The sequence below is a fragment of the Sapajus apella genome, unplaced genomic scaffold (assembly GCF_009761245.1).
Source record: "Sapajus apella isolate SASKATOON/1434 unplaced genomic scaffold, GSC_monkey_1.0 scaffold288, whole genome shotgun sequence".
Classification (NCBI taxonomy): domain Eukaryota; kingdom Metazoa; phylum Chordata; class Mammalia; order Primates; family Cebidae; genus Sapajus; species Sapajus apella.
The window spans coordinates 139,794-151,198 of NW_022437228.1; the positions used below are offsets into that span (position 1 = coordinate 139,794).

Genomic DNA, 11,405 nt, shown 5'->3' on the forward strand with positions numbered 1-11,405 from the left:
AACCAATTCTGCCAAAAGTCTATTTTAGCAACCTTTTTTTTTAGGGGGGGGAGTGTTAATTGCTTTGGGTTTCATTAATCTATAATATTATTTTCTTCTTTATTTCATCTATTTCTTCCACTCTATTGCCTGTCTTCCTGTCTTCATAGCCTTGCTCTGTTACTCCTTTTTATAACTTTTAGAAATAAATGCCTACCTCATTTGCTTGTAAACTCTCATTTCTCTTGTATTTGATGCTATAGATTTACCTTTAAGTGCCAGTTTAACTGTGTCCCACCTGTTCTGCTTGGTAATATGTTCATTATTCTTCAATTAGTTATGTCCTAATTTTCCTAGTGATTCTTTCTAACACAAGGGTTGTATAGTATATGTTATTTATTTTTGAAATCTATGAGATTTTTTACAGCTATCTTCTAATTCTAGATCCTTGAGGAATCGCCACACTGTCTTCCACAAATAAAGGCACATGAAAGACGAACTTTAATGTACAAATATACACCCATAAAACCACCATCCAGATCCAAATATGGGACATTTCCAGTGCCCCAGTACTTTCCCCATATGCTTCCCGGTCAACAGCCCAGTTTTTAATAAGGTAGGAGGGGGCAAAACTTGAATAGACATTTAAGTTTTAAAAAATATTCAAGGCTGGGCGCGGTGGCTCACGCCTGTAATCCCAGCACTTTGGGAGGCTGAGGCGGGTGGATCACGAGGTCAAGAGATCGAGACCATCCTGGTCAACATGGTGAAACCCCGTCTCTACTAAAAACTACAAAAAATTAGCTGGGCATGGTGGCGCGTCCTGTAATCCCAGCTACTCAGGAGGCTGAGGCAGGAGAATTGCCTGAACCCAGGAGGCGGAGGTTGCGGTGAGCCGAGATCGCGCCATTGCACTCCAGCCTGGGTAACAAGAGCGAAACTCCATCTCAAAAAAAAAACATTCAAGTAGCCAATAACTATATAATCTCAAGATCCATTACTCATCAGGGAAATGCAAATTAAAGCCACAGTGAGATACCACTACAACCTTAAGAGAAGGGCACTTTCTGAAAGAACTGACAATACCAAGTGCTGGATCAGTAGCAATGGAATTCTCAATATCAGTGGTGGGAATGTAAATTGTTTCAATCACTTTAGAAATGTATTTGGCAGTATCTACACTAGAAAGCTAAATATATGCAGTTCCAGCACTTCTCATAGCTACATATACCCACAAGAAGTGACTACATGCTTACCAAAAGACCCGCACAAGCTCATAGCAGCTTTATTCAAAATTGCCAAGGAATCAGCCTCAAAGTCCATCAACGGTGAAATAGATTTATGTAAATCTACCATCGTCACTCAACAAAATTCTACCCAGCAATGAAAAAGAATGTGCTACTGCTACACACAGCAAAAGTTCATCTTGCTTATTCTAACTTTAATTTAATTAAATTAATTTATTTATTTATTTGAGACCGAGTTTTGCTCTTGTTACCCAGGCTCACAATAATGGAAGCCACATCACTTGAGCCTGGCTGAACTGAAGTTCGAATAATAACTTTTGTTTCACGAGGCAACCCTTGCAGTTGCTCTGGCTTTTTAAATGTGTGGTGGTTCTTGGTTTTGTGCTCTGTTTCCTCCTTCAACGTCAAAAACTGCAGCCGGCACTTGGAACATTGACGGACTCTCTTCCTGCTATGCCTCCAACAATGACACATGTATGGTGTTGCAGTTTTGAAAATTTTGAGACAAAAGGGACAAAGCAAATTCTTTGTGTTTTTGTGGCATGTTCTGAAGTGTGTTTCCACATCAGCAAAGAATGATGATCTGTAATGACAAACGTGGCACACGTAGGGCATTTCACCAGGCTTGTGATGGTCCTTCATGTGTTGTAAGAGGACCTGATCTGTTTTGAATGACAATTCACAGATCTTACAGACAGCAGAGGGCCCCTGGGCGATGTGCACACTGTCAACGTGACACTGTAGCCGGAAGGCAGTGGGAAACTTCCGGTGGCAGTGCTGGCAGGTGGTGTGGTTTTCCCAGCTGTCGTTCCTCTCCTTCTCAAATTCCAAATGATGCTTCACGTGATTCATAAACTTAACATTTTTTAGAGTTTTCAAGCAGCTGAGGCATTTAAAGGTGGTGTCAGTCTTCTGTTCCGGCTGCCCATCTCCTTTATGCTGTCCATAGTAAAAGTCACTAAGTAACATGATCAGATTTTCTTTCTTGGGATCAAAGGTCTTCTTTTGACTTGCTAGACTTGAAACGTCTGTTATTACCAGGCCATCAAAGTCATTTGCTCTCTCAGGATTCCTAAGATTGAAATGTGCCCTTTCATTAGCATCAGCCCAAGGAAATGTTACTCCATTCTGAACATGGTTTGATGAGTTGCAGACCCCCTGTGAGGGTGCATTTGTGCTTATAATAGGAGAGTTAGCTGAAGGGACTACAGCTAAAGAATGGACCCCTGGGATTCCATCCCTGAGTTTAACCCTTTTGGGATTTCTGCTGTTTATATCTGAAGTGGAATGTAGCTTTGAATCAGGAGAATTCTCATTTCTGCCTTCTCCAGAGACCACAGCTCTGACTAGACTCTGAGTCCCTGGTGGGAGTGAATCTGAGGAATTGGGAGAGACAACTTGTGGTGAGCTCATTTTACAACCAGGTTCAGATGAAGACTCCATAGTGACAGGATTATCTGTTGATCTTTCCTCAGATGGCGAAACTGGCATAATGGCTTTTGCCATCGAAGTCACATGATTGGCAGGCTGTGACACGTGAGCAGGATCTTGACGGAAACGGCCTTTTTTTCTTCTTGAATTTGAGCCTGGGGTGACTCTGTTCAAAATGTTTGAAATGACTGGTTTTGAATTTGAAATCACCCCAACAAAGAGAATTTCGGCGTGTTTATGTGCATGCTCCACCCCAACGAAGATCAGCTCTGGGTCTTCATCATGCTTGTCCTTCTGTTTGGATTCTCTCAGATTCTTCTGTGGTGATTCTGCGTCCTTACACAAAAAGACGTCTCCCATTTTCAATTTACTTTTTGCTTGAAGCCACTGGTCCCTTCAACTTCCACAGCTGTCTTTTTACAAACTGCCACCTAAGTGCAACCATGTGACAATAGTCAATATTTATTTCAAAAAACAAAATCATTACTTTATTGTATCCTCCCTTAAAACACTGAGATAACTAAGGCCGGGCGCTGTGGCTCACGCCTGTAATCCTAGCACTTTGGGAGGCCGGGGTGGGTGGATCACCTGAGGTTAGGAGTTCAAGACCAGCCTGGGCATCATGGTGAAACCCCATCTTAAAAAAAAAAACACTGAGATAACTATTAACATCACTATTTGACACATCAGAAATAAGGCTTGAAACATTTAAATGGCATGATAATTTCAAATTTACCTCTCTCTCTCCTCCCCTGGTCTTCTGCCATTGTGAGGCAAAGGAAGCAAGATTTCAGAAGGTGCAGATGGAACATCTCAAGAGTGCTCGCCTCTTTAAATTTTGCACCCTAGATGCCTCACTCATCTCCTCCTCATCCCACGTGTACTCACTCACATGTCTAAGCTTTCTAACCAACTTGAACAAAACTTCTCTCAAAAACATTCTGCTCCTGGCCTGAGCAACATAGCAAGACCCCATCTCTACCAAAAAAATAAAAAAAAATTAGCTTGGCATGGTGGTACACAGCTGTAGCCCCAGCTACTTGGGAGGCTGAGGCAAGAGAAACCCTTGAGCCCAGGACTTCAAAGCTGTGATCATGCCACTGTACTCCAGCCTGGGCAACCAAGTGAGACCCCATCACATACACAAAAAACCCCATGACACCCACACACACCCTTTCCTGTTCCTGTAATGTTCCTTTTCTCAGTAAACCCAGTTGCTCAGTCTACAAACTTCAGAGTCATCCTTTGCCAGACTTTCTCTCATATCCTACAGCCAATCAATTAGCAAACCCAGTCTGCTGTATCCTCTAAAGATACCCAGAATCTGACTCCTCCCTTCTGTATCCACTGCCACCTCCTGGATGGAAGGTACCATGTTCTCTCCCTGGATCATTGCATAAGCTGCCAGTCTTAAACGTTTTGTCAGATCTCCCCATGGTGGCCCCAATGCCCCTGTTAAAATATACAGGAGAGCAAGTAAGCCTTCAATGACTTTCCATCTCATTCTTAGGAAATACCAGTAAACTTAAAATTTCCCCACAGAACCTTCGGTCATCATTGCCCTTGCTAATTCCTCTCTTGCTCTGGTGTAGCCATCCTGAGCTCCATGAGTCTGGAACACACCAGGCCTTTTTCTTTTTCAGAACTTTTATTGTTCCCCAACCTTGCATGCCTCTTTCCCCAGATTAACCTCACCTGGGGTCCTGGTCTGCCAGAGGCCATGGTTCCTCTCAGCAAGGATTCCGCCACCACAATATCAAAAATCACAAGCTCCTTAACTCATATGTTCTAACCCTCAGTGCTATTTTTCAACTTAGCATTTTCACTGCCTACCACACAATATGTAAAATATATCTTGCAAGCCCAAGAGTTTGAGATTGCAGTGAGCTATAACCATGTCACTGCATCCAGCCTGGGTGACAGAGAAAAGGAAGACTCTGTGTCTTTTTTTTTTTTTGAGACGGTGTTTCTCTATGTTAGTCAGGCTGGTCTCGAACTCCCAACCTCAGGTGATCCACCCGCCTCGGCCTCCCAAAGTAGACTGTGTCTTAACAACAGGCCAGGTAAGGTGGCTCATGCCTATAATCCCAGCACTTTGGGAGGCTGAGGCGAGCACTGTACATGCTGAATCTTTGTTAAATAAATAGTAGCAGTTATTAATATGATCACGTAGGTGTACAAGAGGCTCTAAGCCATTATTCCAGGTTCTGTAAGCATTTAATGAAATCCAAATCCAAATGATTTAACGTTGTTGTGTAAGGGAGAAGGTAAACCTATGTGTACGTGTGTATAAATTAAAACAAATACCTTCACCTTCAACTGACTATAAGGGATAGGCTCTGATACCTTCTATGCCATATTTTATTGATCGTACAGTACAGGCTTATATTTCCATTTTAACATCTCTAAATCAGATTGCATCTCATCAATACGAAACACATTTCATTATTTGTTTTTGCAGAATATATTCTTATTTTACAGTGGAATCAAAAATGATGTCTCTCAGATCCTTTTGTGAGGATAAGGATGTGTTTGGGTTTTCACTCATGTGAGATGTGCCTCCCTCAGACCTTGTTATACCAGCACGTTTCCCAACAGATGTAAAAACAAAAAAGAGAGAAAGAGTCGTGTATCTTTTATAAATGATGGCATCTTAGGGTCAGTGAAAAATCCTATTTCTTTTTGTAAGCTGACAGCCCACTAAATTTATTTTGTAGTTCACTAATGGGATATCAGCAGCATTCTGGCAAATAATGGTTTAAGACAGGGATTGGAAAATTGGCCCGTTCCGTTTTTGAACAGTCAGGAAGCCAAGAATGTTTCTTACATTTTTAAGTCATTGTTTTCTTACTTTTTTTTTATTATTAAGATTTCTTTAAACTTTTACATTTTTAAATTTGGGGGAATAAACAAGCCAAAGGAAGCCAAGCACGGTGGCTCATGCCTGTAATCCCAGCACTTTGAGAGGCCAAGGTGGGCAAATCACTTGAGCTCAGGAGTCTGAGACCAGCCTGGCCAACATGGTGAAAACCCCATCTCTATTAAAAATACAAAAATTAGCCAGACGTTGTAGTGGATGCCTGTAATCGCAGCTACTCGGGAGGCTGAGGCAGGAGAATCTCTTGAACCTGGGAGGTGGAGGTTGCAGTGAGCCAAGATGGTGCCACTGCACTCCAGCCTGGCTGACAGAGCAAGACTCTGTCTCAAAAAATAAAAATAAAAAAATTTGAAAGCAAAAGGAGTATTTTGTGACATGTGAAAATTATATAACATTCAAAATGTCAGTGTTCGCCTTAAAGTGTTGTGGAAGCAGCCATGATCATTTGTTTAGTGCTGTTGTCCGTGGCTGCTTTTGCACTTGTATGACAGAGTTGAGTACAGTAGTCTTCCGTTACCTTCAGGACATGTGTTCCAAGCCCCACAACGTGGATGCGTGAAACTGCAGATGGAACCAAATTCAATATGTACTATGTTTTTTCATATTTATACATACCTATGATCAAATTTAATTTACAAATTAGGCACAGTAAGAGGTTAAAAATAACAGAATAATTATAACAATATATTCTACTAAAAGGTATGTGAGGCAGGGTGTGGTGACTCACACCTGTCATCCAAGCACTTTGGGAGGGTGAGGCTGGTGGATCACCTGAGGTCAGAAGTTTGAGACCAGCCTGGCCAACATGGTGAAACACCGTCTCTACTAAAAATACAAAAATTAGCTGGGCGTGGTGGTGCGCGCCTGTAATCCCAGCTACTTGGGAGGCTGAGGCAGGAGAGTCACTTGAACCCAGGAAGCAGAGGTTGCAGTGGGCTGAGATTGTGCCACTGCACTCCAGCCTAAGCGACCAGAGTGAAACTAAGTCTCAAAAAAAATTTAATTTACATACTTAATTAGTTAATTAAATTAAAGGTATGTGAATGTCGTCTCTTGCTGACAAAATATTTTTATGTACTGTAGATGGTGACAACCTCAGCTTATGATTTTTTTTTTTTTTTTTTTTTTGAGACGGAGTTTCACTCTTGTTTGGCACGATCTCGGCTCACCGCAACCTCCGCCTCCTGGGTTCAGGCAATTCTCCTGCCTCAACCTCCTGAGTAGCTGGGATTACAGGCACGCGCCACCATGCCCAGCCAATGTTTTGTATTTTTAGTAGAGACGGGGTTTCACCATGTTGACCAGGATTGTCTCGATCTCTTGACCTCGTGATCCACCCGCCTCGGCCTCCCAAAGTGCTGGGATTACAGGCTTGAGCCACCACGCCCGGCTTGATTTTTTTTTCTTTCCTTATTATGTTAAAACTTCCCATTTTTACTTAAAGGAAGCACTTTACAGCTTCTCTTTGGCACATTTGAATCACCAGCATTGCTATCTTTGTGTTTTGGGGCCATTATTAAGTAACATAAGGGTTACTTGAACACAAGCACAGAGGTACCAGCAGGACAGTCACTCCGATAGATAACTACAAAGGCTCCTTAGCGACTAAGGGACAGAGAAGGCAGACAGCCAACAGCATAGGGGCTCAGGACAGAGGGAGGATTGTCATCGCAGGGCAGGGCTGACTCAAGATCTTATCACACTACTCAGAAGGGCTGACGACTTAAAACTTATGAATTGCCTATTTCTGGAATTTCCCAGTTAATATTTCGGAACCGCAGGTAACTGAAACCACGAAAAGCAAAACTGTGGATAAGGGAAGACTACCGTAGTTGCAGCAGAGAATCGCAACGCCTAAAATATTTACCATCTAGTCCTTCAAAGAACAAGTTTGCCACCTCTAGTTTTAGAGAAGCAAAATGAAAGATACCATCAGCTCACCGGTTCCTAAAGTTGCGTGTGCATCCAGATGATTCAGTGCAGCTCAGTATGTTCTACTCCAGGCCACAAGGGAAAGCAAAGTCGCAGCTTCCTTGTCCGCCACCTCCCAGAGAAATTTGTCCAGCGACCAGCAGCACTGTTGCCGCGGGCGCTGTTTCTGCTGCTCCCAGGCTGGAGTGCAATGGCGCGATCTCGGCTCACCACAACCTTCACCTCCCAGGTTCAAGCGAGTTTCCTGCCTCAGCCTCCCGAGTAGCTGGGACTACAGGCATGCGCCACCACCCCTGCCAACTTTTGTATTTTTTAGTGGAGACCGGGTTTCTCCATGTTGGTCAGATTTGTCTCGAACTCTCTCGACCTCGGGTAATCCGCCCGTCTCGGCCTCCCAAAGTGCTGGGATTACAGGCGTGAGCCACCACTCCAGGCCAGTCCCACTCCTTTTAAGTCCATTAAAACCCAATTATTTTCCAGTCACGTGTCTGAAGCAGTTTATCCTGATTGGATTTTCGGTTGTTGTCCAGCTTGATTGCCAAAACCGTTCCTCCAATTGTACTCAAAGGAAAGAATGAGGGTCGGGTTTCAGGGCCAAGCCCAGGAGCTGCCTTCCAGGTTGGCTCAGCTGGTGGTGGGCGTCCTCCCTCCTCTTTCCCACCTTCTCTGGAGTGTGCCTCAGAAGCGATGGGATGCCGGGTCGGGGACAGTCCACATGACTGTTCCAACAGAGCTCAAACGGGTGAGGGAGTTAAAAGGCAGATGTCTCTCCAGTTGCAGGAAAGTGCTCACAGATCACTCAGCTGCAGAGAATAAAACCTGCAGTTGTCCAGGACGCCCCAGGGGGCAGAGCGGGTCTCACTGCCACAGCCCTTGAAGACTGGGCTGCCATGGGATTTCCAGGTGTCCGAACAGGGTCCTCACTGTGATTCTTCAACAGCTTTCCCTAAGCAGCAGCCCACTCCCTTCTTAATCCATTTCCAGGGGTCAAAAGTCTATCCTGGTTCCTTCCCCTCCCCTCTCGCTTCCTTCCCTACCTCTCTCCCTCCCTCCTCCTCCTTCTCTAGCGCCTCCCTGGAACCTTCTCCACTGAATTTCAGGCCTTCCACTCACTGTTCTTACAGCCTCTGCAATACAGATTAGGAAGCGGGGGAGGCGGAGCCTCAAGAGTCCCTTGACAGGAAGAAATATTTATATTTCCACCCCCATTCCAATGCAATGCAATCAAGTATCAAAATTAAAGCGAAAATCATTTGCAAATTAAAATGTTCTAAAGTACCATCTCATGATAAAACTTAAAAATATCTTTCTGGGTATTTTTACTTCTACTACTTGGAAGGCTGAGGCAGGATAATTGCTTGAACCTGGGAGGCGGAGGTTTCAGGTTGCAGTGAGACGAGATCGTGCTACTGTGCTCTGGCCTGGGTGACAGGGTAAGACTCCGTCTCAAAAAAAAAAAAAAAAAAAAAAAAAAAACAAAAACCTTTCTTGGCCAGTGGGCCAGGCATGATGACTCACGCCTGTAATCCCAGCTCTTTTGGAGGCCAAGGCGGGCAGATCCCTTGAGTTTAGGAGTTTGACACCAGCCTGGCCAACATGGTGAAACCCTGTCTCTATTCTTGATGAAGTAAAATACAAAAATTAGCTGGGCGTGGCGGTGCATGCCTGTAATCCCAGGTACTCAGGAGGCTGAGGCAGGATAATCGCCTGAATCTGGGAGGCAGAGCCCCAGGTGGTATAAAAGTGTGTGACACAGGGTCTTTAATCTTGTCTAGGGGCTGGGGAAGGGCTGCTTGAGGGCATTGCAAGTAGCCAAGGGCATGCCCCTGGAAAGCAAGGCGAAATGAGGCCTGCTGCTCAGGGACCCCTGCCGTCCCAGCTACTAAAGCCTGAGGTGGAAAGATCTTTGAGCGCATGAGATCCAAACCAACCTCAGCAAAATATCGATACCCCTTTTTCTACAAAATGTTTTAGTCCTGGCTACCGGGGAGGCGGAGGTGGGAGGATTGCTTGAGCCAGGGAGATGGAGGTTGCAGTGAACTGTGTTTGCATCACTGTACATTAGCCTGGGCAGAAGAGAGAGATCCTGTCTTATTCATTCATTTATAAATAAATAAATAAATAAACAAGCAAAGTTAAATGAAGTGCAAGACTTAGATAGTAAGGTCCTTCCAGGGGCCAGGCGTGGTGGTTCACACCTGTAATCCCAGCACTTAGGCGGGGAGGTAGGCAGATGGCTTGAGCCCAGGAGTTTGAGACTAGCCTGGGCAACATGGCAAAACCATGTCTCCACAAAAAAAAATTAAAAAATTAGCCTAGGTGACAGAGTAAAACCCTGTCTCAAATAAATAAATAAATATAAATAAAAATAAAGGAAAAAAAGGAAGGAAGAGAAAGAAAAAAAGAAAGAAGGAAAGAAGTCCTGGAGTGGTGGCTCACGCTTGTAATCTCAGCACTTTGGGAGGCTAAGGCGGGCAGATCACCTGAGGTCAGGAGTTCAAGACCAGCCTGACCAACATGGAGAAAACCCTTCTCTACTAAAAATACAAAATTAGCTGGCATGGTGGTACATGCCTGTAATCCCAGCTCCTTGGGAGGCTAAGGCAGGAGAATCTCTTGAACCCATGAGGCAGAGGTTACAGTGAGCCAGGATCTCACCATTGCACTCCAGCCTGGGCAACAAAAGCAAAACTCTGTCTCAAGAAAAAAAAAAAAAAAAAAAAAGCAAAACAAGAAGGAAGGAAAGAGAAAGAAAGGAAAGGAAATGTGTATCCTGCAGAACTGATATTCACTCCTTCTTCTTCCAGAAGCAGAATCCTACCTACTAGGAAGATTCCAGGAAGCCTAGGCAAGACAAGATCTTCCTTTGTCACCCGGGCTGGAGTGCAGTGGCGTGATCATAACTCACTGCCTCCTTGAACCCCAAAATCCAAGCAATCCTCCCACCTCAACCTCCCAAGTAGCTGGCACCACAAGTGCATGCCACTGACACCTGGCTAACTTAAAGGAAAATTCTGTATGTAGAGACAGGGTCTCAGTTTGTTGCCCACGCTGGTCTCAAACGCCTGTACTCAAGTAATCTTCCTGCCTTGGCCTCCCAAAGTGCTAGGATGACAGGCAAAAGCCACCATGCCTTACTGCTATTCAGCCTTAAAATCTTTTTTTTCTTTAAGACGGGGTTTCACCATGTTGGTCAGGCTGGTCTTGAACTCCCGACCTCAGGTGATCCGCCCGCCTTGGCCTCCAAAGTGCTTGGATTACAGGCGTGAGCCACCATGCCTGGCTCAGCCTTAAAAACAAAGGAAGTTCTGTTTTTTTCAACAACATGGATAAACCTGGATGGCATTATGTTAAGTGAGATAATTCAGACATAGACCAATGCACAACGTCTCACTTATATGTGGAATCTAAAAAAGTTAAACTCATAGAAACAGAGAGTGAAATGATGGTTACTAAGGACAGGAGGAATGGAGGATGGGGAGAAAAAGGTTAAAAGGTACAAAGTTTCAGTTGAACAGGAGGAATTACTAGTTTTGGAGACCTAATGTATAGTGTTACAGCATGATGACTATAATTAACAATAACGTATAGTATATTTTAATGTTGCCAAATGTGTAGATTTCAAATGTTCTCATCAAAAATTTAAGTATGAGGTGATTGCTATGTGAATTGGCTTGATTGATATATTAATTGACGATTTAATCTTTACACAATATGTACACATATATTTATAATGTTGTACATCATAAAATGTATAACCAATTGTCATCTGTCAATCAAGATTTAAAAAAAAAATCGGCCGGACACGGTGGCTCAAGCCTGTAATCCCAGCACTTTGGGAGGCCAAGGCGGGTAGATCACGAGGTCAAGAGATCGAGACCATCCTGGTCAACACGGTGAAACCCCGTCTCTACTAAAAATACAAAAAATTAGCTGGG

At 43.9% G+C, this 11,405-nt stretch overlaps 1 protein-coding gene and 1 pseudogene across 1 annotated transcript; one reads left to right on the plus strand and one right to left on the minus strand.

Moving 5' to 3' along the window:
• Positions 1-1,439: 1,439 nt before the first annotated feature.
• On the minus strand, positions 1,440-7,627 carry ZNF280A (zinc finger protein 280A). The gene is made up of 2 exons (XM_032272104.1): positions 7,477-7,627; positions 1,440-3,088 (listed from the first exon to the last, which is right to left on the minus strand). Exon 2 carries the CDS (start codon positions 3,015-3,017, stop codon positions 1,440-1,442), a length of 1,578 nt encoding a protein of 525 aa, XP_032127995.1. The 5' UTR covers positions 3,018-3,088; positions 7,477-7,627.
• LOC116545566 lies at positions 5,164-5,258 on the plus strand (annotated as a pseudogene).
• Positions 7,628-11,405: the final 3,778 nt, after the last annotated feature.

Bases quoted from the DNA above. Each gene is read 5' to 3' on its own strand.
- ZNF280A (XM_032272104.1), bottom strand. From the start codon at position 3,017: ATGGGAGACGTCTTTTTGTGTAAGGACGCAGAATCACCACAGAAGAAT.